This window comes from Electrona antarctica, assembly GCF_951216825.1.
Source record: "Electrona antarctica genome assembly, chromosome: 14".
Classification (NCBI taxonomy): domain Eukaryota; kingdom Metazoa; phylum Chordata; class Actinopteri; order Myctophiformes; family Myctophidae; genus Electrona; species Electrona antarctica.
Window position 1 is genome coordinate 48,943,099 of NC_136795.1, and position 27,945 is coordinate 48,971,043.

The window sequence follows — 27,945 nt, forward strand, 5'->3', positions numbered from 1 at the left end:
AGAATGGCTTATAGAGTAATGTATTGCAGAAAACAGCGAGTTGAGAAAACAGGCTTGGTTCCAACATTAACTAACTAGATGTTTAAGCATTTCATATTTACATATGATTTCAGCGCCAACATTAATTTCAGACATGCTCTAGCATGTGAATAGCTGCCTGTGCTATTAACTAATTTTGGATAAAAACATAAGAAATTTCTCCTCTCCTGAACAGTTAGTCTTGCTGCCATGACTGTCTCTGTATCAAAAAGACTCAGAAAGTACAAGATACACACATTACATGGAATAACACAAAAATTCAGCTGTGAAGGAATTCAATGGAGCTTTATTGGCATGAGAAAACATTTACATTTCCAAAGCAAGTGTCACAAAATAACAAAACAGTTGAAAATGGGGCAGTATTGTTGGAGTATACCGTTGGAGGGGGTACAGCATTTTGTAAACAGAACTGTCACATTGCATGACAGTTATATTCATGAAGTCAAGTCAGCATTCCAAAGTAAAGAGACTACCAATACAGTGTTTTGCTGTAAATCAGTGGTGCTCAAAGACACCCAATGTTACACATTACAACATGGACCTCCCATTTGGAGATATTCCAGGAACCCCATAAGAGAATGGTACAGCTCTAGCAGTGATTCTCAACCATTTTAATTGCAAGGACCCCCAGTTTACAGACCACGCTTGTGTGTATGACAAAGACACTGGTGACATTGCCAATGCCTATTATGCAAAGATGTGCGTGTCTTTTTCCATGTTCAGGAGCATATGAATGTGACCGACACCCAATGTTACACATTACAGACCACCATTTAATGGCATTGGCATCTCAGGGAACTCAATTCATACTATATAATATAAAGTTAATTTAAGTCTGAGTGTACACATGGAAACAAATGGACCAGCTAAGATAAATGTGGTTCCTAATAACTATCATTTAGCTGGGGACCCCCTGTAATTCCCTTAAGGAGCCCTGGGTGTAGTGTACTCAGACCCCAGTTTGAGAACCAATGCTGTAAATACAGAGACCCCATAAAGCCTGCACACCCCTCTTTTGACTCAGGTGTAAACTAGAAACAAAACAGATACAATTACATAATAGACTTCATATTACATTGAGGTTCCAGTTGAAGCACAGTTTAAGCTTAATTCTCTGACACTCTTCACAAGCTGGACACTGTTTCTATGTGCTCTGAAACAGAAACCTTTTCTAGCTCTGAAGATAAACATGTTTCTGTAGTTTCCCTCAGAATTCTCCAGACTTGGGGTCCTATAGCTCAGAAACACAGATCCATTGCTCGGAAGATACACAGTAATATCAGCTGTCCTATAGCGCTCTAGGCTCTGAAGCGAACAGATTCCATCGCTCTGGGACCGATTTTAATTACCTTCAGAGGGTTCTAGGCTCAGATACACTGATTTCCTAGCTCTGGGACAGCTTTTAATTTCCATTAGTCATCTTCAGAGGGTTCTAGGCTCCGACATACTGATTTCATAGTTCTGAAGATAAACGGTAACATTTTTTTCAAACAGTCCTAGAACCTGAAACAGGTCATTTCCTAGCTCTGTGACAGCTGTTAATTATGTCTTGTTTATCTTCAGAGGGTTCTAGGCGCTGACACTGAATATAACAAATAGAAATTAAAACCTGTCCCAGAGCAGTGAAATCAGAGGGTTCTAGGCTCAGATGATTTAATAGCTCTGCAGATAAACATAAAGTAATAACAGCAGTCCCAGAGGGTTCTGTCTCTGGAAACAAAAAGGATACAATTACATAATAGACTTCATATTACATTGAGGTTCCAGTTGAAGCACAGTTTAAGCTTAATTCTCTGACACTCTTCACAAGCTGGACACTGTTTCTATGTGCTCTGAAACAGAAACCTTTTCTAGCTCTGAAGATAAACATGTTTCTGTAGTTTTCCTCAGAATTCTCCAGACTTGGGGTCCTATAGCTAAGAAACACGGATCCATTGCTCGGAAGATACACAGTAATATCAGCTGTCCTATAGCGCTCTAGGCTCTGAAGCGAACAGATTTCATCGCTCTGGGACCGATTTTAATTACCTTCAGAGGGTTCTAGGCTCAGATACACTGATTTCCTAGCTCTGGGACAGCTTTTAATTTCTATTAGTCATCTTCAGAGGGTTCTAGGCTCCGACATACTGATTTCATAGTTCTGAAGATAAACAGTAAGATTTTTTCAAACAGTCCTAGAATCTGAAACAGGTCATTTCCTAGCTCTGTGACAGCTGTTAATTATGTCTTGTTTATCTTCAGAGGGTTCTAGGCGCTGACACTGAATATAACGAATAGAAATTAAAACCTGTCCCAGAGCAGTGAAATCAGAGGGTTCTAGGCCCAGATGATTTAATAGCTCTGCAGATAAACATACAGTAATAACAGCAGTCCCAGAGGGTTCTGTCTCTTGGTCGACAGTGTGTCCCAATTCATAACAGCACATGGGCACTGGGCAGACACATGGCTGCGAGTGTGGCCTGATGCTTTTTAGAGTTCATAGCTCTTCAAAGCAGACAGTTTGGAAGGCAAGTGCTGCGCAAGCACCGGTCTATGAACAGACTCAAAACACTGTCTAATCCCTCTCTAGTGTGTTCGGGAAATGTGCAGCAAACACAATGCCAGGTATGGAAGACAAATCTATGAACATTACCTTGGCCAAAACATTCTCAAGTGCTAAAACCGTCCTTTTTAGTGGGATTTCAACCAAGCTCACCATGTGAAAACATGTCCCACCGGTTACATTATCTTTCAAAAGATGGGTGCCTTGTCGTGAGTATTCATTCAGAAAAACAAATTGTCTTTGTTTGTAAGAACAGAAAAAATCAATCTGGCCATATTTAACCTGCATGGCATCATGGAATGTCACAGTATTATTGTTTCTTCTTCTGTCTTTCACATACTGCTTTGAGTTGTACACAGTTCTGCCAATCTGTGCTCTTTTGAAAGTTTTTACCAAATTGTGTGATCTGTGACCAAGGCATTTTTCAAAGGCTAACATATCATCTGGTCCAAGAGACTGATCAGTGGATGCACCAATCAGCATCGCTTTGGTGACATGTGCACCACAAATGTCATTACCGGTCATTTTGGCCAACAGTTTAGCAGCTACATTATCTGGGTTAATGGTTGTAGCAATACTTGGGAGACACTGTATGAGCTTAACAGCATTAACCATTTGCATAGGAATGTTCTGAGTCCCATGAATAAGACTAAGTATATATCCATTTTTGTCCTCAAAATGAAAGCAAGAGTGTGTCCACAAAGGCCCAAGAGCCCTGACACTATCTGCTAAGTGCACAAGCAAATGTACATTGGCGGTTAGATATCGCTCTCCATAAAGGTTACCTATCTGTGAACAAAAGTTCCATAGAAGTCTCTCAGCATGATCGATTTGGGCAGGTGTTATTGACTCCATCAAAAGAATGAATATTGCTTCACTAAGAAGCAGGAAATGGTTATAGTACACACCTCCAAGAGTTCCCCAGAACACAACAGGCCCAAAGTACAACAACATAGACCTGTACTCAGAAGCTTTAAAGTACATTCGGTGAGAGAAGATGGAGCGTGGATATCGTACCGAAGCAGGTGGCTTAATTTCACTAATGCGTCTGTCCATTTCATGTACTGACTTGGCCATGCTAAAAGGACGTCTGGAGAATTCTGAGGAAAACCACAGAAACATGAGGAGACGCATGACTCCAAGTAGTACAGAGTGCATGTAATCAATGCCAGTACCAGAGATTACATTATAGCTGTCAAGTTTGCCAAGCCAAGTAGGACCTTTCACCCCATGTACAATTCTTTGTGTGTCATACGCCATCCTGGCATCATTCATGTACCCCTGATGTGTACGCGGAGGGCCTTTTGGGTCGGCTTCTTGATAAGGAAAGGCATGTACATGACCCCTAACGCCAGTCTTTACTGTCTGACCAGGCTGTTCACATTTTAAACATCCAAAATGGCCATTGAACTGTACAGAGTTTAGCACTATTGCTTTTGCTGGTAAATCACAAGTCCCTGCAATGGTCTGGACTTTGCAAATGAAAGGCTCTGGCACTCCAGCAAACTGAACAAGAACACCATCTCTTTCAAGTTTATTGAGAGTTTCACAAAGTGGTTTAAGAAAGGTTAGCATGTCTGGTTTCGAATCCCCAAACCAAAGACCTGCAAAAATCATGTTTTCACGCTTTGTGCGTTCTACAAAACCAAGTTCATTTATGATGCAATAAAACGGCCAAACAGAGAATTTAGAGGACTTGAAGACAGGTACCCCATCCGTGTTCCACATAAAAGAAATGTTTCTCGGATCGCTTAGTGGTCCACCGTTTTTTGTGAAACTCTGATATAGTTCTCCATCATATATTTCCTCTATGTTGTCAAGATGTTTCTTTTGGCGGCTGAACCTGAAATTCAACTTTTCCTCAAAACCTGGCTTGGCAAACAAGGACTTCAACTGTGCTTCAACTGGAACCTCAATGAAATATGAAACCGAACCCTCTGACACAGGCGCATGACAAGCTGGACACTGGGTGTCATTACCAACAGACATAAAACAACTGTTGCAATATTTGTGCAATAGTACGGAGGAAGAAGCTGAGCAATCAAAAAACTCTTTGAATTTCCGCAAATTCATAAGACACTCTGTCTGTAATTCACTTGGACAGTGAATACTAACGAGTGCTATTAAGTCACTTAAAGCTTTTCCTGTGATTTTATGTCTGTTTGCAAATGTCATTATAAGGAGAAGACTTTCAGCAACAGAAAGTGGGGCGTTTCTATAGAGTGGACAATCGCCATTGTTCACTTCCTCTGCTAAGCTCTCTGACTGACTGTCAGACGGATCAAGGCCATTATCAAATGACCACTCATGATCACCAATTCCATCATTAAATGACCACTCATGCTCACCAAATCCCTGGATTTGTTGAGGCATGGAATCTGACTGGTCTAAATTGTCCCAATTAGGGATCTCCCTTGTGCAGTCTTCAGAAAAAAGAAAATGTTCACCAATGGTAAGATCAGTGTCATGATGGCGTTCACTGCAGGGACCTCTCTCTGGACTGGAACTGCTGCTGCTGCAGGGATCAGTGTGTTCACAGGGATCTTGCATCGCTATGCCTATAACACAAAAGAAGTACAGAGTTTCAGCTAGCCATCTACATATATATCCATTCATATGACCACATTTCACCCTCAGCACCCTAATTGACAACCAAATAAAGCTGAGGTCTAATAGACTACAAATCATTGTGTGCATCGATCTATACCTGGTTCAATGTAGGCGTGTGTCCCTCTCTCTGGCCTGTTACTGCTGCTGGGTGAATTGCGTTCACAGTGATCTGGAATCGCTATGCCTGTAACACAAAATACAGAATCATATTGAGTTTCAGCTAGCCATCTACATATCCATTCATATGACCACATTTCACCCTCAGCACCCTAATTGACAACCAAATAAAGCTGAGGTCTAATAGACTACAAATCATTGTGTGCATCGATCTATACCTGGTTCAATGTAGGCGTGTGTCCCTCTCTCTGGCCTGTTACTGCTGCTGGGTGAATTGCGTTCACAGTGATCTGGAATCGCTATGCCTGTAACACAAAATACAGAATCATATTGAGTTTCAGCTAGCCATCTACATATCCATTCATATGACCACATTTCACCCTCAGCACCCTAATTGACAACCAAATAAAGCTGAGGTCTAATAGACTACAAATCATTGTGTGCATCGATCTATACCTGGTTCAATGTAGGCGTGTGTCCCTCTCTCTGGCCTGTTACTGCTGCTGGGTGAATTGCATTCACAGGGATCTTGCATCGCTATATCTATAACACAAAATAAATACAGAATCATATTGAGTTTCAGCTAGCCATCTACATATATCTCCATTCATATGACCACATTTCACCCTCAGCACCTTCATTGACAACCAAATAAAGCTGAGGTCTAATAATTTACAAATCATTGTGTGCATCAATCTATACCTGGTTCAATGTAGGCGTGCGTCCCTCTCTCTGGCCTGTTACTGCTGCTGGGTGAATTGCGTTCACAGGGATGTGGCATCGCTATGCCTGCAACACAAAATAAATAGAGAATCATATTGAGTTTCAGCTAGCCATCTACATATCCATTCATATGACCACATTTCACCCTCAGCACCCTAATTGACAACCAAATAAGACTACAAATCATTGTGTGCATCGATCTATACCTGGTTCAATGTAGGCGTGCGTCCCTCTCTCTAGCCTGTTACTGCTGCTGGGTGAATTTCGTTCGCAGGGATCTGGCATCACCATGCCTGTTAATGTAGAACACAAGGTATATGAAATGGAGGTAAGGTCACCAACGTCATTTTCGCTATCACGCAATTCCAGACGGCAGATTCGTCGCATTATAGGAGCCAAACTGCACCCGGAAGTTCGGCAGAATGCACTGGAGTCAATGAGAGCTCAGAATGACTGACATCTTTTGTAAAGTAATCACTTCTGGCAAATGACAGAAGACATAACAGTGTCTGCTGTGCTGCTTTTCGATGTGTACACTGTAATTTTATAGAGGTATCTAGATAGCAAAAAGTATGTTTCTGAACGTGCCAAGTATCGCAAGACTGTCCACCGTTTCCTGTCTGGCAGCCAAATCTCACGATACCCACTGCCGTTTAAATCCTCAAATAAAGTGATGTGCACTGTGCACACCGAAAAGCAAGTGATTAGAAAACAAACTGATGCGTCTTCTTTTATATGCCTGAACCGATTATATGACACAGGTCTCAATGGTTCATAAATAATATCTTTTATGAGCTGGAGCAAGCTTGCTCCATTCACTGCTTTGTATTCATGTAACATCTGGTGCGAGATTTGGCTCCCATGAAAGTGTCATGGCGCAGGACAGTCACGTGACCATGACACTTCCTTCTCTAAGCTTCCTTGGTAGAACACAGGAAGTGAAAAGCAATCAAGTTTCTGCAGTTAGGTCAGAATTATGTAGGCTGCATACATAACGTATGCATATGTATTGTAAACTATGTGTAACCAGATGGAGTTACCAAGTACTCCCAATTTTAGTATTCACATTGCAGGAGAAAGTACAAAGGGACATCTTTAAAGATTACAAGCTAAGTCCACGCCACCCAATAGTAGATTGCATAGGGGCCTCGACAGACGCCTCAAAAGAGACAGATATAGCTTGCATAAGTAACTGCACTAGTGCTGAGCTCACAACCATGTAAAACTAACCGCCACCAAACTACGTGAAATAGGGCAGTGGCAGAGAAACTAGCTGGGCAAAAGCAGCATAACACTATAACTGACCAGATACCAAATATTCTGCTCTGAAAGGGTGATCTGAGCAGGTGTTGGGCATCATTCACACGTATCAAACGAATGTTCTGTGCTCCATCTGTGATTAATGGCTGCCACAATGCAATTCCAATGGAAGTCACATGGTTTGGCCAAACATTTGTGTTTGATTGCTGCCTCATCAAACAAATGTTTGGTCAAACCATGTGACTCCCTTTGTGGCAGCCATTAATCACAGAATGTTCGTGTTTATGAGGCCTTACACGCACGTGCAGTCCCAATGATTACTGACAGACATGTAAACTGGGAAATAGGTTCCCTCCCCGTTCACAATAAATTTGGGTACCTGTTAGACACTGCTCATCAGGGTCCTGTTGGAAGTCATCAGCTGGTCTCTGCTCTTCTGGTTGATTCTGTTGAAAGGTGAACAATAAAATGACCTTAAGTCAGTAGGTGCAAGCTCATATTGCATCCTCAATTGTGTGAATTATTGTGATACTCAATATCTAGCAAAGCCAAATATGAATGTGGTGAGAAGCCTATACAAATAATGATATTACTTGTAAACACTTTTTTAAACACTCACCAATACAGTTCTTCTTCTGTATCGTTTGGAGGTTTCGAATGTCCCCTTATTTCTCCTCCATCGTGGGTCAGGATCTTGTCTCAACTGGCCTGGTACCGCAGCTGCTCCTGAGTAACAGCAAAAATACAGCTTGATGTTTCACTTTCCAGAATGTATTTCACTCTAGGTGTTATTAAACCCCACAGTATCAAATGTCATATCACATCTTATCATCTTTTCTATATCATTTTGTGTTCAGTAATTATATTTTTTACATCACGGTTTCAAATCGCATTAATGGACTTCATTCCCTCTTATTCAATACCTTAATTGACCCTTAATGTTCAATAATGACCTTTAGCAGTAAGGTATACATTTCACAGTTTATGGCTGCTTGAAACTGTTAACAATTGACATTAAACCTCTGATGCATGCTCGCATGCCCCTGAATGTAGGTTTACAATGTTTTGGTTCCACCACATTGACAACATATATGTAAAGAAAATAACTTTAAAGAGTTAATCAAAAACATAAGTGCATGCATGCATGTCTTACTCTTCATGAACCAAAACAAATGACAATAAAACCCCCATGAATAAAAACTCCCGCGCCTTTTAGAGACAAAATGGCGACACCCATAGACACAGGAGCCCAATCTGAACCGCGGCATTTTGGCACAAAATGGCGTCTCCCTCACACAGTTTCATTTTCAACGTTCAACTTAACTTTAAGATGTCACTCATTTAGACACAAACAAACGCGAAAATATATAGGCTACTTATGAAGCATATAGCTAGTGTTGGTATTGACGTTGGTTTCAACTTTTAGACAACGGCTATACGGCTAAAATCCAAACTTGTACAGGACCGCGGGAACCCTGTCCAACTACAAAAAACACAAGACTCTTCTTTTTTAACCCCTTACCTCGATATCTTTTGTTGGTAGTCGCTGGAAACATCTTTGTTGTTCCCGGATTGTTTTTTGCTTCCAAAAGACACGTATGTGTTTGCTGCGGTGCTCCCTTGTGCTGTGTGGATGTCTGGATGACAGTTTGTTGACTCTTTCTCTCACTAAAAGTTCTCGCTTACGCTTAGCTCAGTACATACGCTTTGTTCTTCTTCTTCTCTCCTTTGTTATGGCGGATGCGGATGGAAACCAACCGGATGTGCATACGCCACCTACTGTACAAGAGTGTAATTTACCATGATTATTCCCCAGCTCCAGTGTTGCCAACCATAAACAATTAAGGCACTTCTGGTTGTCGGATTGAGATATAACCTACATATTATGATTCAGCGCCATTGGTTTAGTGGGGGTAGAAGGAAAATATGATTTTTTTAAACTTTCAAACAGCAATTTGACCCATTTCTAAGTCTTCTAGACATTTAAAACTAACACCATTAGATTTCCCTTACTTGACATAGGGGGGGGGGGGAGTGTATTTAGAGGAATCCTTAAAAAATTTGATTTTTAGTGGCCTCCAACGCGTTAAAATCAATTAAAAATCCAAAATTTGTCCGTTTGTTTTGAGCAGGCAATTTTTTTCTTCTTCTCATCCAGCTGAATCCAATGAACTTGGTCCTGACACTTCTAACTATCAATGGTCACGCCCGTGACCTTTGTATGGTGTCGAGGCCCTTTAAGGCTATAATCGACAGGGAATAACCAATTTTTCTAAAACAAAGGGTGTTTATTCATGTCTGAAGCACAGGGAATCCAATGGAATTGGTTTCAAGTCTCTACGACACTTCTAAATATTTTAGATATTTTTTTAGACACGTTTTTTGGACCCCACAAACACAAATATTTTATTTTTTTTACTAAAACTACTTAGTCTGACTCACTTGTTCATGCTGGATTTAATGGAATTGGTCCCGTTGACAAAAAAAAATGTGTTATTTTTCTAGCCTCTCTAAGGCCTCTAAGTCAAAAACCATTGGATATTAGGGGCCCATCTTTTAGTATGTTATATAGCTTGTCATGACGAACAATCTGATATGTGTCTTCTCCACACACGGTCATGTGGTTCAGAAAACTAGGGTTAGACTTTGATGCGCGATAGCTCCTCCCACAAAGGTCGAAAATGGGCGTGCTTTACATCCACGCATAGCTATCGATGATACGAACGCGCCAATATGTGTCTCCCCGCGCACGGACGTGTGGTTCTCAAAATTAGGGTTAGCATTTCACCATTCAATACACTGTACGGTTTACCATGTCTATATGGCTTGTGGATTACAGGTCAGAGTTGGAGAACTCTTGTTACGGGTGTCGCACGAGAATGGCGGACCTATCGGAGCGTAGATCTTGGAGAGCTGTACGCGCCCATGTGAATTACTTGGCTGACGGACCTATCGTTCCCGAGCTATCGCGCGTTGAAAACTAACCCTAACGCTAGCCAATTAAGAGAACCGTAAGTCCGTGTGCTGGGAAACACATATCAGCGTGTTCAGCTTGTCGTGCTGAGTCCGAAAATGGTCTCACTTTTTCCCAGACGTGTTTCGAGGGCAAGGGACCGATAGGAGGCGTTTACACCCACTTCCTGACATCGTAGAGAGATAAGACCACCACCGTTGGGGGTCCCCAGGGGTCCCCGAACCTTGAGACCCCCAAAAACGCCCCCACGGGGTGTGTGTGTGTGTGTGTGTGTGTGTGTGTGCGCGTGTGTAATAATCCACTCGAGAACAGTTCGCCTGCACCGACTTCAGATTCGACACGTGTTCCACACCACCACAGGGAGTGCAGTTCCCGGTGTCGAGTCGCTCTAACCTACGGTTGTCCAGAACTGACCCAAAAAGGCATCTGCCCGGGCTCTGGACAGCTAGGGCCCCTGCCCTGCATGGGTCCATATATGGAGCTGACATCATAACACTCCATATTTGGGCATGCCTGACACAGAACTACATATCTGTTCTGACATCACAAGTTCACAACCCTCCATTGTTTGGCATGCCTGACACAGAACTCCATATATAGGAAAGGGACACGCTCCATATGGCCAGTACATAATTCATTCCATATGTTGATCTGACCCCACATTCCAAAGCACCAGCGCTCACCAAGCAGTCTGCCGTCACTCAGGCAGATGCGTGCACACATACGTCCTCGCCCTCAGGGCGTCTTACTGGTATATACACTTTATTTAGGCTACATTATGTCATCCAAACCACTGGTTTACAGGGTTTTCCATATAAGCATCTTCACTTATAAACCGTGGTAAAATGTATTGCAAAAGGCAACCACACTAATTTCATCATTCTATTTAATCTATTAATATTGTTTGATCTAGCTCCAATACCCATATAATGCTTTATAGGGTCAAGTAATCTATCTATACTTTGTAGTGATGATGTCTTAATTTGATCATTGATGACAGCCTAACTTCATGGGCCGGAAAAAGTATCTCATTGGGTCTGACTCGGCAATGGGCCCGCCTCTACGATCGTATCTCGAAGGCCATTGGACACTAAACCGGAAACAGCTGATTTATCCAGAGAAAGCGAGAGAAAGGCGCGCGGGGCTCCAGTGACGAACAGCGTTTGTCAGCATAAGAGCAACACGACAAAATGGACAAAAGTAAACCGAACGCCGGAGGGAAAAGGTAAGAATGAAACAAATATAGTTTCAAGGAATATGTGTTCCAAGTAATGTTTAGAACGGCAGAATATAGTTGTAAGTTGAGCGGTATTAGTAGCCTACGTGAATGTAGGGATAGGGAACCCTGAGGAGACCATGCTGCTTGTGCTAGCACATTAGCTAGCAACAGAGAGAACTAACATGCTAACGTTTGCTGGAAGCTAGTTGTATACGCAAGCATATGTTACAGAACAATAATAAAGACGTCCTTTTAAGAAAAAATCGACACTGCTATATGCCAGGGTTTTTCAACTGATTGTGGGCAATGCAGGGACCATCAACCTGACTAAGAATAAATCTGGGACACGGGGAGGACATGGGCTTGGCGTTGGAGCTTGAAATAAATAAATAAAAATGACTTGAATTTGTGGTTTTCAACCCATCTCATATCAAGGTCCATTATTTACTGGGCATTTGTGCCACGGCCCACTATTTGATGAGCTTTAGCCCCTCAGACCCGAAACTAAATAGTATTTTCAATCATTGGATAATATTTGGTCCACAATGCCATGCTGTATTGATGTTGGTATAGGAGTAAGACCCCCAGGGGGTCCTTGAGGGAGTTCCAGGGGCTCCCAGCTAGATGGATAGTTGGGAACCAAATGGACCTCTACACACTTGGAGTTAGGAATGGAACATTGATTTGACTATATTATAAATGTGGGTCCAAGAGATGGAATTGCCATTAAATGAGATCCGTAGCCTAATGCATGTTGGGTTGACATTGGGCCTGGGGGTACATTTTATACAACATTATATCACAAAAGAATGTCTTGTCTGGTTAGGGTGATTATTCACAGACTATCATTGAGAGACACTCTTACTGTGGAGTGTGATTGTCTCACACCTGTGAACATGATGTATGTATGCTGCTGGGAACATTATTGTAAGACAATATTGATGAAGGTTAATCTTCAGAATAAATTGAGTTGCTAAGCAAGGAGCAGTGTGCAACATTTTATTTGTGAAATGGTGTTTATTAATTAAAATGGTGTATCTTTTCAAATGGGGGGTCCGTGGGCTAATTGTCAATTTGAGGTTCGCACAAGAAAGTTTGAGAACCACTGGTGTGGACTATTTGTAAATTAATGCAGATGTTTTAACAAAAACAATATCTAAGGGTCCATGTGTTTACTAGATGTCCATTTAGCTGGGGACCACCTGGAAACCCCTAATAAGGAACGGTCCCCGGACCACTGGTTGAGAACCACCAGTCTAATGCATAGGATACAATGGGTGATTGAATTTACAAAAGGCTGAGAACCAATGTTGGGAAAATTATGTCTGTCTTGTAAAACGTTTCTATAGAGTTGACATCTCTAGCTCTAATACAACTTTAACAATGTAATCTGCATTCACAATGTGCCCCTTACATTTCCTATTCAATGTTCCACAGAATGGTCAATGTGAAAAAGAGGCCACGCAATATTCCTACAAAATTGAAGGACTACGAGGCAACAGGGGGTGAAGAGCTCTGTCAGGATGACGGTAAGCCTGTGTGTTGGAAGTGAAAACATGTGTTAAATATAGCTGTATTCAGTGTTTGGCAAGTTCACTTTCTACAGTTCAGTTCACAAATTTAAAAACGAACGTCTTTAGTTCATCATTAAAAAAAGTGAACTAAAGTTCATGTTTCCAAAAATGAACCATTTAAGTTATTTTTAGTTCATTTTTTCCCAATACGTTGCTGCGAGCTATTTTAAAATGATTGCCACCACATAGAACCACAGACTATATTCCTAATGGGAATAAAGATTGGTCTTTGGTTCTATAAAAACCGTAAAAACACTTTGGCAACATGTTTCTCAGTGCTTTGGGTTGGCATGTGTTCTCATTGTTCTGTGCCTGGCTGTCTGTGGATCAGGATCAGCGCGTCTGGTCTGCGAGTGCACAAGACGCACATCATCATTGCCTCGCTAAACCTTGATTGTAAAAAATAATTTGAATATCACACCACAAATATTGTGTTTCTTTTGTTTTTCTGCTCTTTAGGTTTAAATGTATTCGTCCAGTTTGTAGAGGACGGGGAGACTGCACGTATCCACAGAGCCTGTGACCTACAGACGGATACAATAATTCATTCCTTCAGAGATTTAAAGGCGAAGGATGAGGTCTTGGCCAAATGGCAGGATGGGAAATTCTATAAAGCCAGAGTGCTGTCTGTCTGCCCCAATGCCCCCCCCCCCCCAAAAAAAAAGAAGCCAAGCCTGGACACCGTCAGTCACGCTGCAAGTGTGTACTACAGTACTCCGTCAAAGGTTATTTTAATTTCATTGTGACTTAAATTTAAATTTCAGATTAGTGAGTCAATCTACAAGCACAACGCATTGCATCACAAGGCATTGTGACAAAAAAATAAGGAATGTCTTTGTGGTGTCTCAATCTGCAGCCTTCTGTTCCACCTGGGCACGTACACCTGGTATCCAGCCCACCTCTTCCCGAGAAGGTAACATGCTGTTACCTTCATATATATCATATTTGTTTCATTGTGAGTTTGTTATTGTTTGGGTCTCTATATGTTCAAGCTCAACGCATTGCATCACAATGTATTGTGAGCTAGTAGATGTGTGACACACTCAAATATAAGTAATGTCTTTGTGATCTCTCTGCAGCTTTTAGGTCCACCTGGGCTAGAGCTTAAGATTTCAGCCTGAGCCCGTCGGACCAGACGGGCCGGGCACAATTGGTCACGTACTTGTTTTTAGCGTACCTAAAGGGCCTTGCAAACGTGAAGCGAGGAACGCAGGCGTTGTTGCCTGGAACACAGGTCTCCTCCAGGTCTGTTGAGGGGCGCAACAACACAAGCGTAAAAAAAAAACGAATCCAGGTCTGGTGAGTCGCGGGCGTGTGCACGTAACGAGCACGTGCGCAACAAATTCACGGGACTGCGCTCACGTAAATACGCTTGCGTTGTCGCACCGCGACTTCTCCGAGTAAAATCACAGGTCTCATTGAAAATGAACTATTGGCACGTTTTATCGCTCCCCGTTTGCAAGGCCCTTTATTCCGCAGGTGCAGCATTGTCTCTCGCTGCTGTTGCTGTACAGCAGGGGTGTCCAAACCTTTTCTTTTTTCCGAAGGGGCCATATCAGAAAATATTACACCCACACTTTGAACAAAGCACAAATAACTCAGCCTTTTCAGCCTTATTTCACATTACCAGATGTGCAAGGTAGAAAATGAAATAAAATGGCCTTTCTTTGACCCCTTCAGAATGAGACAAAGAATCCTGACAAATTATACTCTGGGAAACGCAAAGGCTATAAAACTTCAATGTAAAAATCTAGCCGGGTTGTATAAAATGTATACCCAGGCCGCATTTGGCCCGTGGGCTGGACTTTGGACACCCCTACTGTACAGGCTGCTGCACAGCGCTGCTCTGCCCCCCCCACAGCACGTCTGTGTGTGTGACAGCTTGATTTCAGTGCGAGCCCGAGTCAGCCCAACACACAGGACGGGTTTCGTGAAGTTCTTGTTGGGCTTTGGGTTGGGCTCGGGCTGATGTTGAGTGGGGCTCAAATATTTAGGCCTGATTAAAGCTCTAACCTGGGCCACACGTCCACCCGGTCTCTACCAAGGCCTGGACACCTGTTCCTGACATGGTAAAATGCTGTTTTAATTGGATTTCATATTGCTTTTTGTTACAATACAGATTACTTTTTTGGTATATCTTCAAGCTCGCAACGCATTGCATCATTACGCAATGTGTTGTGATGCCTTTTTAAAAAATATGTTTGACAGACTAGAAAATAAGGAATGTCTTTGTATCTGCAGCGTTTTGGCTCACCCGTGCCAGGCATCCATTCTACCCACGCCAGCCCACCTGTTCTTGACGAGGTAAAATGCTGTTTTAATTGGATTTCATATCTGTTACATTTCAGATTACTTTTAAATTGGTCTGTCTTCAAGACTTACAACGCATTGTATCACAACGTATTGCACATCTACGCTGGTAGATGTGCCATTTTTGACAAACTCAAAAATAAGGAATGTATTTGATCTCTCCGCAGGCTCCTGGTCCAGCTGGGCCTTTCGTCCATCCAGGCTCTACACAGGCCAGCGCACCTGGTCCTGTGAAGGTAAAATGCTGTTGGACACAACGCATTGCATCATGATGTATTGTAAGCTAGTAGATGTGCCATGTTTGACAGATTAAAAATATGTAATGTCTTTGTGATGTCTCTGCAGCCTCCTGTTGCATCGGGGCCACATGTCCGACACCCAGTCTCTACCCAGGCCTGCAGGGCACCTGTTCCTGACATGGTAAAATGCTGTTTTAATTGGATTTCATATTTATTTCATTGTGACTGTTACATTACAGATTACTTTTTTGGTATATCTTCAAGCTCACAGCGCATTGCATCAATACACATTCGCATTGTGCACTAGTAGATTTTTGCACTAGCCTTTTTGAAGATGTTTGACAGACTAGAAAATAAGGAATGTCTTATGATGATGTATCTGCAGCTTTTTCGCTCACCTGTGCCAGGCATCCACTCCGTTTCTACCCACGCCAGCCCACCTATTCCTGATGAGGTAAAATGCTGTTTTAAGTGGATTTCATATTTATTGTTACATTTTAGATTACTTTTAAATTAGTCTGTCTTCAAGACTTACAACGCATTGTATCGTGACGTATTGTGAGCTAGCAAGATGTGCCATTTTTGAAGATCCCAGCAAGCCAAATTACGTTATGGTGGCGTTCAGGACTAGGCCAGATCACAGCCCATATGGGGAGGATCTTTGCGTCATATCCAAGATGTCTTCACCAGTTAAATATAACTTATTCTGGGCTAGATCTGACTAGTTATGATATGACTTAAGTTGATCTGGCCTCGATCGGATTCTCTCTGATTCATCCAGGGACGTCCGTCTTAGTGGGCAAAATCTATGTTCGTTGAAATCAGGTGATATTCTGGGCCAGATCTGACTAGTCTTGGTTTGACTTGATTTGGCCCCAAATTCGTCCAGGTCCTGACCGTGCTTGCTGGGATGTTTGACAAACTAGAAAATAAGGAATGTCTTTGATCTCTCCGCAGGCTCCTGGTCCAGCTGGGCCGGTCTCTACACAGGCCAGCGCTCCTGGTCCTGTGAGGGTAAAATGCTGTTGGACACAACGCATTGCATCATGATGTATTGTAAGCTAGTAGATGTGCCATGTTTGACAGATTCAAAATATGTAATGTCTTTGTGATGTCTCTGCAGCCTCCTGTTGCATCGGGGCCACATGTCCGACACCCAGTCTCTACCCAGGCCTGCAGGGCACCTGTTCCTGACATGGTAAAATGCTGTTTTAATTGGATTTCATATTTATTTGTGACTTTGTTACATTACATATTACTTTTTTGGTATATCTTCAAGCTCACAGCGCATTGCATCAATACACATTCGCATTGTGCACTAGTAGATGTGCCTTTTTGTAGATGTTTGACAGATTACTAAAAAAGGAATGTCTTTGTGGTCTCTATAGCTTTTTGGCTCATCTGGCCCACAGGTCCACCCGGTTTCCAACCAGGCCTGGCCCCCTGTTCCTGACATGGTACAATGCTGTTTGAATTGGATTTCATATTTGTTTCATTGTGACTGTTACATTACAAATTACTTGTAATTGTTTTTTCTTCAAGCTTACAATGCATTGCATCATGATGTATTGCAACCTAGTAGATGTGCCGTTTTTGAAGATGTTTGACAGATTACTAAAAAAGGAATGTCTTTGTGGTCTCTATAGCTTTTTGGCTCATCTGGCCCACAGGTCCACCCGGTTTCCAACCAGGCCTGGCCCCCTGTTCCTGACATGGTACAATGCTGTTTGAATTGGATTTCATATTTGTTTCATTGTGACTGTTACATTACAAATTACTTGTAATTGTTTTTTCTTCAAGCTCTCAATGCATTGCATCATGATGTATTGTAAGCTAGAAGATGCACATTATTTTTGTTTAACAGACAAAAAAAATCAGGAATGTCTTTGTGGTCTCTCTGCAGCTTTTGGACCCACCTTGCCCACAAGTCCACCCGGTTTCCAACCAGGGCTGGCCACATGTTCCTGACATGGTAAAGTGCCGTATGAATTTGATTTGATATTTGTTTCATTGTGACTTTGTTAAATTATACATTACTTTTGAATTGGCAGATTAAAATAATAAGGAATGTCTTTTTAGTCTCTGCAGTCAAGCTGGGGCTCTACATATGCAGACTTGGATCAGCCGACTCAACCCACACCTGAAGCATCCTTTCTGCACATGATGACCCATCACACACCATCCCCGCCGTCATCTATTAATGACCTGGAAGGTGTGGTTCCTCAGATAAGTGTCAGCATTCGTATTATGTGCTTCAAATTCAGTATGCAATAGATCGGCTCTATACCTGGCATGAATTGAAATGCGGCTGTTGCCATCTAGCCTGTGTTCCGCGGATCTGAAAATGTCACTTCGCAACTCAGTCTGGGCAGAGTCTGCTTGACTCGTGTTTCATAACATCAACTGTTACGCCAGGGCTCCACCGGACGCGTTGCGTCTCCGTTGCGTGCGTCAAAAAACGCACCGGTTCAATTTGAATGCACGCGTTAATGTCACGCAACGCGGGCAGTGGAGCCACCCTTCATTGATTAAAAAGGGAACATTCCCTGACGGTGACGGAGACGCGACGCTGACGTGCCCGGTGGAGCCCCAGTGTTACGTATCCACGTTGTTGCTGATACGTCATCAGCCAGCGCCACTCTGTCCATGCTTCTCACTGTTGAAAAGAATTGCGCCGTTCGAGACTCTAGTAAAAACCTACAGTAAAAGGTAAACGATTCAGTAGTCCACCGTCAGATTCAGTAGTACAAAAAAAAACCTGACGGCTGTGTGGGCTGAGTTAGTGAATGATAAGGGGACGTTGCAGGGCAACAGCAGTAGCTCGTGGTGCGCATTGATATGATGCCAAACTGGTGTTTTTCCTCAACCTGCACCACAGACCAATCAGAAGCCATGGTTCCATTTCAACCTTTCATATGTCCCGCCTACCTTGGAGAATAGGAGACTGTCCAGAGTCCAGACTGAGTTGTGACATTTTCAGATCCCCGGGAACGCAGTGAATCAGGCTGGAAAGGCTAGTTGCCGTCATGAATTGAAATAAATGTAATTTGACTGCTGGCATCGTTCTATCTTTTTTGTTTTGTTGTACTGTTTGACTGATGTTGTGCTTTCATTCTTTCTAGTTCCTCAGCTAAATCCTGGTGGAGGGTGGCAGCCATGTGATTCCTGCCGGGTTGAGGTCCTCAAACTGAAGGGGCAACTAAAGAAAATGACAGACATCATTTCCAGTATCGGTAAGTCGATTAATTGGCTGTCTTTTTTTGTAATGCCCTGTGAGTTCTCTGTCATCGACCCCTGCTACTGAACAAATCTTCTATAGCAATGGCTGCGATCAGGATATAGTGCTATTTAATACTTATATGTTGGTAAATGGTGCATTTATATAGCACATTTATCCAAGGCGCTTTACATCGTTTACATTACATTCACACACACATTCATACAACTTTGGTGGCGGTAACCATTCAAGGCACCAACCAGCACATCAGGAGTGTGCTCCTGCAGTGTCTTGCTCAAGGACACTTCGACACTAACTCTGGGAAAGCCCGGGTTCGTACTGGCAACCTTGCGGTTACCATCCAGCCACTCTACCCCTGAGCCACCGCTGCCCCTTGGTATTGTCATTGTTTTACAAACTCACTATGTTTTTCCTCTTCATTCAAGGAACGGAGCACCTGCCAGCTCTACATAGGCTTGTAGACTTGGCTGGGGGTGGGGATATGCCGACCGATGTCAGAAGTTCAGGTGTCGGGATGCAGGAGCTCTATCCAGGTATGGTCTCTCAATGTTTTGGTATTTATTTATTTCACAACACTAGATGCTTCACAGTGATGTTTACCATACATTTCACACTACAATAAGAAAATCAATTGTTTCCTATACTATGCTTTGCGATCTGTTATAGCTAGGATGTGAAGTTTTCTTTAGAAGATCTGTTTATTTTTTTCCATTGTACACAGAGCAGAAATGGTCAATGTAGCTGCATTACAAGTACAAAACGTGTGTTTTTAAAATGCAGTTTGTGAAATGTGTTAATTGCTTCACAGGCTGTGGACTGTACCTGTCTTCAGTGGATTTTGCAGCCATTCACCATTCCGCTAAGAAGGACTGTAAAACCCTGTTCCACCATCTGTTTGACAAAGTATTCACGGCTGAAGTATGTGTCAACGCAGTTGTTCTTGGAAAGCATGGTGTGGTTCCAGAAGGAAAACACAGGCTGGACTCCACCAAAGTAGAAGCCATTACAAGTACGTTTTCCACACTGTGTGTCACACACACACACACACACACACACACACACACACTAGGGCTGTAAACGGGTGCGAGAGGCCAGCAAGCCCATGTATTTTTCTAAAGTGGTGTAGATTATTTAATATCCCTTGTCTTGTATGGGTTGTATATGTCTTTTATGGCGTTCATTAACTTAGGCCTTTGGGCCGATTGCTGACACTGTGCCTTAGATAAGCCTCTCTACCATTGGTTACCGTGGCCTCGTGCCTATACCATGGGTTACCTTGGCCTCATGCGTATACCTAAAGCCAACATGGGGAACCTGCATTCAGTGCTGATGGTCTGAGGACCGAAAGTCTGCTCTGTCACTTTATTTTCTGTCACTTTTTACACTTTAATGGCTACACCCAAATTAGCCTTATTTAGCCTTCAATGTGTGATCCCCTTTTTGCTTATGGATATGTGATGTAACTAATGCATTTATGTGGGGAATGTTTCTGGTACATTGTGCAGTTGGTAGTACAGAAATGCAACACTGTATCATGTTGAAGCTATGTTTAAGCTGCAGCTTAACATGATGTTGCAGTGGTGGGTTTAACCTTAGTTGGCCTTGACTGTGGCTATGCTGTGGTCAGTCACTTCTTAATGTAACATTACTTGGGTAAATTATCTTTACTTCTGAGAAGAAACGAAATGGTGGGGGACATGTTGACCGTGCTTGTATAACTAATTTAATCTTCTCTGTCTGCAGACTATGTCTTACGGTGTGCCACCCTGGATGGATGGAAGGGAATATCCAAAGAGGCCATCAAGAAGGCCATGGCAAATAAGTGCCGCTCCCGCCACGTCCAAAACAAAGCTACTGCCAGCCCAACATCGGGCCCTGTGGCTCATCACTGAGTTTATCTGTAGTCTACCAAGCTGTAGATTCTGAACATTTATTTCTTGGCACAAAAAGGGTAAATTAGGGAGGGTGAGGTGAATACAAACAGCAAACATTATTTAACATATTGGTATCAGTATTTATTAAATTGTTATTTACAAAGGAATCGGCCAAGAATTCAGAAGAGCGAGGTGAATTTCCTGGCTGACCGGGTCGGCCCATGGGTCCAGGGGCCGACCCCTGGCCAACCTCGCTCCTTCTGAATTCTTGGCCGATTCCTTTGTAAATAACAATTTAATAAATACTGATACCAATATGTTAAATAATGTTTGCTGTTTGTATTCACCTCGCCCTCCCTCCAAGAATTTCCCGACCCCCAGTTTGAGGGTCTCCCCCTGGCCTCTGACGGTCCCGATCCCCAGTTTGACGGTCCCCCCCTGGCCTCTGACGGTCCCGACCCCCAGTTTGAGGGTCCCCCCCCTGGCCTCTGACGGTCCCGATCCCCAGTTTGACGGTCCCCCCCCCCCCCCTGGCCTCTGACGGTCCCCCCCTGGCCTCTGACGGTATTTGTGTATATTGGTTGCATACCTGTTACTTGCACTTGATAAAAAAATAAAGTTTTATTGAATATCAATATTTGCACGTTTACTGTATCTCATTTACAGGTCAATTATATCTCAAATGAGAGTTATTGGAGATCTCACCTACGTCTCGTTTATGTCTCACTGTAATCTCAACCAAAGCTACTCATTTGTTTATGGCTCCATGAGAATGGGACTCGAGCCAATAGAGAGATCTCGCCTATGTCTCGTTTCTGTCTCACTGTAATCTCAACCAAAGCTACTCAATTGTTTATGGCTCCATGAGAATGTGACTCGAGCCAATAGAGAGATCTCATTTCTGTCTCACTGTAATCTCAACCAAAGCTACTCAATTGTTTATGGCTCCATGAGAATGGGACTCGAGCCAATAGAGAGATCTCATTTCTGTCTCACTGTAATCTCAACTAAAGCTAGTCAGTTGTTGCTTATTTGTGGCTCCATAAGAATCGGACACTAACGAGACTTAAAGTAGCCAATAGAGAGATCTCCTCTACGTCTCATATTTCTCTCACTATAATCTCACTATAATCTCAAATAAAGCTCCCCTTATTGCTCCTAAGGGATTTTAGGAGCAGTAAACGAGACATAAGTGGTCTACAAATGAAACACAAATGAGAAACAAAATGTTTAGCTCCTTTCTGTCTCAGAAGCAATAGATCAGCTTTAAATGAGACATAGATTTTTCCTCTGGGAAGACTCGACTCGACTCGTACTCGACCCCCAAAGACTCTAGACTCGACCCCAAAGGCTCCGGACTTGACTCTGACTCGAACTCCGAGACTCATGGGCATCTCTGAAATGCATAATGTGTTTTTGGAATCTTGACAAATATGGTCATGTTCATATTGTTCTACAAAAAGTTGTTTTAAACATAAAATATAAGAAAAACACAAGCATTTTATATTCCATTCTTTATTGTCAAAGCGGTGATATTTGTATCCATCCATCATTTGCAGAATCGTTAAAGAATAGAGAAAGAAAAAAACAAGTCAGTGAAAACATCCCGTTTAATGTATACATTAAAACATGTATACATTAAACATCCATTAGAAAATCCATTAGTGATTCCTCTGCTTTAGTATCTATGAATTGTGTTACGTGCCACGTGGTGTAGGGTTGCTCTGTATTCCTCCCCTGTCTCTCCGTCATTCTCTGCAGGTTTGAAGTCCCCAGTCACCTAATCTGCCAATCAGCCTGTTACCTGACTCCACCCTCATCTAATCACCACCACCTGCTGCCTATAAAAGGCTCAGCTCCACCTGAGCTCACTCTCTTATATGCAGATGATGGGGCTCTGTGGAAAAGAGGGAGGGATGTACCGTACCTGGTTAGAAAGGTTCAAGATGAAATAAATGAAGTAGAGCAGTGGGGACATAAGTGGGGGTTTAAATTCTCTATAGAGAAAACAAAAACTGTATTTTTTACTAGGAAGAAGATTGAGGAAGGAGTAAGGTTGAAGATGTACGGTGACAATCTAGAAAGAGTGGAAGAATTTCGTTTTTTGGGGGTACATTTTGATGCCAGATTGACATGGGCTGGGCATATTAAGAAGGTCATTGAGAAGTGTAAAAGAATAATAAATGTGATGAGGTGTATCACTGGGACTAAGTGGGGAGCTGATAGGCAGTCAGTTAAAACGCTATATGTTGGGTTGATTCGATCAGTGTTAGATTATGGATGCATTGCCTATGGGTCAGCAGCCAAAACACACTTGGACAAGCTTGACGGAGTTCAAGCGCAAGCACTCCGGATATGCTGTGGGGCTGTCATGACATCTCCCACATGTGCGTTGCAGGTGGAGACGAGGGAAATGCCATTAGGGATTAGGAGAAGACACCTTATGGCAAACTATTGGACACACATTAAGGGGCATGAGAATATTCACCCAGTGAAGGGAGTTCTGCAGCCATGCTGGGAATATGGAAGGACCCAGAATAGTAGCTTTGGGTGGGTGGCCAATGAGCTGGCTCAGGCAATGGGTGTGAATGTGGACAGGTACAGTCCAACAGTGGTGATCCCGGAGGTAGCACCATGGGTGTATGCGACACCAAAAGTGGATTTTCATGTATTAGAGGTTAAAAGGAGGGAAAGGGGTGTAGTAGATTTGGTTGGTGTATTTGACAATTATGTAGAGAGAGAGTATGGCGATCATTTACAGATCTACACAGATGGATCAGTGGACCCAGAGACGGGTAGAACAGGTACAGCCTTTGTGGTTCCTCGAGTGAAATGTGCAATATACAGACGGGCACCGGATAGACTGGGGGTATACACAGTAGAGATGTATGCGATACTGATGGCTTTACAGTGGGTGGAGGAGGCAAGACCAGGAAAGGTGGTGGTGTGCTCAGACTCGAGCTCGGTACTGAAAAGCCTGATGACATTCAGATCAAGGTGCAGAGAAGACCTAATGTACCGAGTGCTTCATGTGCACCATAACCTGACCCAAAAAGGAGTGGGAATACAATTCATGTGGGTACCAGCGCATGTGGGGATTGAGGGAAATGAAACTGTGGATATGTTAGCCAAGGAAGCACTGCTAAGTGAGGAAATAGAGGTGGAAATTTGTATAAGTAAAGCGGAGGCCAAATCAGTGATATGGAAGACGGTGATGGAAGAATGGCAGCAAAGATGGGATGGAGAAGGAAAAGGAAGACATTATTACAACAGTCAAAGTAAAGTGGGTGGAAGTAGAAAGAACAGTAATGGATGTAGAAGAGAGGAAGTGATAATAACACGGCTAAAGATGGGACACAGTGCGTTAAATAAAACACTGAAGGTGATGGGCAAACACCCTACAGGCCTATGTGATTACTGCCAGGAGGAGGAGTCGGTGGTGCATGCCATTATGGACTGCAGACAGCACCAGAGAGAAAGAGAGAGTATGGTGGAAGAGCTGAGGGGAGTGGGAGTTGAAGAAATCACTTTTAATAAGTTAATTGATGCAGCAGAGGATAACACAGGGAGAGGCACGGTGATCAGATTTATTAAAGAAACTGGTTTATGGGATAGACTGTAAGTGAGAAAAGTGAGAGTAACAGAAGGGGGCGGTAATGCAACTATTTGGATGCCAACCGCCATAAAACCCCACGAAGAAGAAGAAGAGCTCACTCTCTCAACCAGTTAATCTCATTTCAGTTTGTTTGTAGTCCTGTCGCTGCATCCTTATATTTTGTCTCCATTTTTTATCCCAGAGCAAACCCTGTCTTTTACTTTATTGTTGTTCTACTACCAATGTAAATTCTGTTGTATATGCCCTGCCTTGGGACAGGTAAGGCAGAGGCCTCTATACACAGGTACCACGTAAGTAGAACCTTGTTAAGCACACTAGGTAAGGGGTGTTTGCCACCACATGCATTTTGAACTAAGTTTTGGTTAGAGTAGTTAGACCGACTAACTCGTAATTAGTAAAACAAAAGCTTGTCTGTCTGTCTGTCTGTCTTTTGTTTCACCTAGCTGCTTCTTTTGTTATTTTGGCAACACCTGTGTGTCTTGGTAGTGGCTTAATTGTTGTTAATTTGTTGTGTGCCTTTGCACACGTTTGTGAATACCTACCTAATTCAAGAGTAAAACACTTTCCACTTTTTTACTCTAAAACTGTGTTGGCTGTTATTTGCAGTTTTGCACCTTTATGCTCAACAGCCTGATTTAACAACTTTGTTACAAACTCATCTCAGATTTCACAGTTGTCATGTGTCAGTCAGATGGCTTCCTTGAAAATAAAATTGTATTTATTATTGTCCAATAACAACTCGTACCCTATATGAATCCTTACATTATATCTTCAGATGTGCATCTAGACCAACACATTTGCCATAAAGTGAAACTACGTTTCCCCCCCTGCATGAGTTCTCATGTGTCTTTTTAGATCACCCTTTTGACTACAGCCTTTGCCACAAACTATACAAGTAAAAGGCTTTTCACCTGTATGAGTCCTCATGTGTAATTTTAGAATGTCCTTTCGACTAAAGCCTTTGCCACAAACTATACAAGTAACAGACTTTTCACCTGTATGACTCATCATGTGTCTTTGTGTATCTCCCATTCGACTGAAGCTTTTGCCACAAACTTTACAAGTAAAGGGCTTTTCACCTGTATGAGTCGTCATGTGTTTTTGTAGATAAGACATTGAATAAGTTCCTTTGCCACACACTGTACAAATAAAAGTCCTTTCCCTTGTATGCGTTCTCATGTGTGATTTTAAAGTACCACTCTGTCTAAAGCATTTGCCACACACTGTACAAATAACCTTTTCTTGTTCACGCTTAAGACTACTGCGGTTTCCACAAATGTGTCTTTTGAGATGATATATTCGAATAAAGCCTTTTCCACACACTGTACATTTACAGGTTTTTTCTCCTGTATGAATCATTGTGTGCCTCATCAGACATCTCTTTTCATTAAACATTTTGCCACAATATGAACAAAGAAAGCTTTTCTTCCCTGTAGAACTCCTCATGGAGGTTGAGTTCAGATCTTGACAGGATTTATCCCTTGTATGAAACATCATGTGTCTTTTTAGATGATACATTTGAATAAAGCCTTTGCCACACACTGTACATATACAGGGTTTTTCCCCTGTATGAATCATTGTGTGCCTCTTCAGAAATGTCTTTTCATGAAACATTTTACCACAATATGTGCACTCAAAACTTTTCTTTCCCCCTGTATGAATCATCATGTGTGTTTTTAGACTAACCTTTAGACTACAGATTTTGCCACACACTGTACAAGTAAAGGGTTTTCCCCCTGTATGTTCCTTCATTTGTGTTTTTATAGTATCAGTACGACTAAACATTTTACAACTAAGGGGCTTTTCCCCTGTATGAATCACTGCATGTCTTTTTAGATGATACATTCGAATAAAGCCTTTGCCACACACTGTACATGTACAGGGTCTTTCTCCTGTATGAATCATTGTGTGTCTCCTCAGACATCGCTTTTGATTAAACCTTTTGCCACAATATGAACAAAGCAGGCCTTTCGTCCCTGTGTGACTCCTCGTGGAGGTAGCTTTCAGGTCTTGAGACATCCTGTTGTCTCCATCCACATTTTGTGCCTCGTCTGATTTCATTGAGTTTAAAGCCGACTGACCTTCCCTGCTATCCTCCCCGTCATCACGGTCTTCAGCATCAGATTCAGAACTGTCTGATTTCAGTGTCTTTAAAGCTGACTGACCTTCCCTGGTCTCCGCCCAGTCATCACTGTCTTCAGCGTCAGATGCAGAAGAGTCTGAAGAGAGGAGCTGGTCTGTTCCACAGTCCTCTACATCAGCTTGTGTTTTCATGTGTTCAGCTGAGCTGCTGAACTCTCTGTTTTCATCATCACCTTCACCTTTCACTTCAGTGTCAGATTCAGAACCATGTGAAGAGAGGAGCTGGTCATCACTAGTTGGTTGTGATGTTTCACAGTCCTCTACATCAGCTTGTGTTTCCATTTGGTCAGTTGAGGTACCGGCTACAGGTTCTGTCTCTCTGTTCTCATCATCATGTACACTCTTTACTTCTAGTAATGTCAATGTTGAACCATCAACCTCCTCTTGTCTCTCTTTAATCTGTGGAGGTTGTGGTTCCTCATGGACCAGACTGGAGCTCCTCTCCTGCTGTTCAGCAGGCACTTCCTCTGTGGAGGTGAGGAAGTCTAGGGGGGGGGAATGATATGAGAAAAAAAGCAGATATTTATTTTCTTAATTGACATTGTCTGTCTCTTTCTTCCATTCGGTTGCCATAGACTTATCGGTTGAGTTCATTTAAAGGTTTCATGATATGCATTTTCAGTTATTTTTTATGACCTCAATTACACCCAAAAAAACCTGATCTTTGAACATTCAGTGGATTTTCTGAAAAAAAGGACAAAATACAAAAGCTTTTCACAATCCCTTTAAAACACAGCAGCTTGAACAAAGTGGTCCATGGAGGATGACACTGGAGTGAATTTTCACTCCTGTCCCATCCCACTCATCAATGTTCTCCCCATCCTTTTTAGTAAGGATAGGCGAAATGGCAAAACACTCGGTCGAGCTGCAACCTCAATCAAGTCACGGAAACATCTATGTCTACAATCCCATTCCCAACTCAAATTGGTTACGTCATCCACATATGTATACATATTGTGTATTTTTGGAGGCCCCCTCGGCCAATCAGGGATTGGCTGATGACGTAACTATGTATGTTTATGTATAAACGGTGGTTGCTGAACCGAGCGTGTCACCAAAATTGACAATCCCTGATTGGCCAAGAGAGTCACCCACATACGCAGCCGAAAACATTACTTGCGCTCTGCTCGTGCAAGTAATAAATATCATGATGATTTTAGCCCCTCCTATATTCAGCTATTGGTGTAGATTTTCACCTTACACAAAAATAAAATTCCCAATGACAATGAATGGAGAATTGCAAATTACTTTATTCGCTCAGGGTTATTTAATCCATTACATTATAGAGCCCATTCGATTTATAAACACGGACCCCTTTTCCGGACGGACCGGAAGTTGTTGTTGATGTGTGTGTAGCAGCTAACAATAGCCACACCACTCTAGAGTCAATCGACAACAACGGGAGACAAGAATAAATCTATCGCGACTAGCGACTGGACCGCCGTCTAACACAGGATATTTTTTCATA

At 42.5% G+C, this 27,945-nt stretch overlaps 2 protein-coding genes across 2 annotated transcripts; both read left to right on the top strand.

The window, feature by feature from the left end:
* Positions 1-11,358: 11,358 nt before the first annotated feature.
* Positions 11,359-14,179, top strand: LOC306937277 (uncharacterized protein; the record flags this gene model as incomplete). The annotated part of the gene is made up of 5 exons (XM_079520943.1): positions 11,359-11,490; positions 12,922-13,013; positions 13,518-13,783; positions 13,915-13,971; positions 14,138-14,179. Exons 1-5 carry the CDS (start codon positions 11,456-11,458, stop codon positions 14,177-14,179), a joined length of 492 nt encoding a protein of 163 aa, XP_079377069.1. The 5' UTR covers positions 11,359-11,455.
* Positions 14,180-15,226: 1,047 nt separating this feature from the next.
* Positions 15,227-20,814, top strand: LOC306936760 (uncharacterized protein). Its single transcript, XM_079520377.1, has 13 exons — positions 15,227-15,362; positions 15,536-15,604; positions 15,714-15,788; positions 15,993-16,061; positions 16,565-16,621; positions 16,731-16,805; positions 17,254-17,322; positions 17,511-17,579; positions 17,687-17,819; positions 18,730-18,840; positions 19,271-19,378; positions 19,654-19,854; positions 20,589-20,814. The coding sequence occupies exons 1-13, from the start codon at positions 15,282-15,284 to the stop codon at positions 20,735-20,737; spliced, it is 1,266 nt and encodes a 421-aa protein (XP_079376503.1). The 5' UTR covers positions 15,227-15,281; the 3' UTR covers positions 20,738-20,814.
* The last annotated feature ends 7,131 nt before the right edge of the window (positions 20,815-27,945 follow it).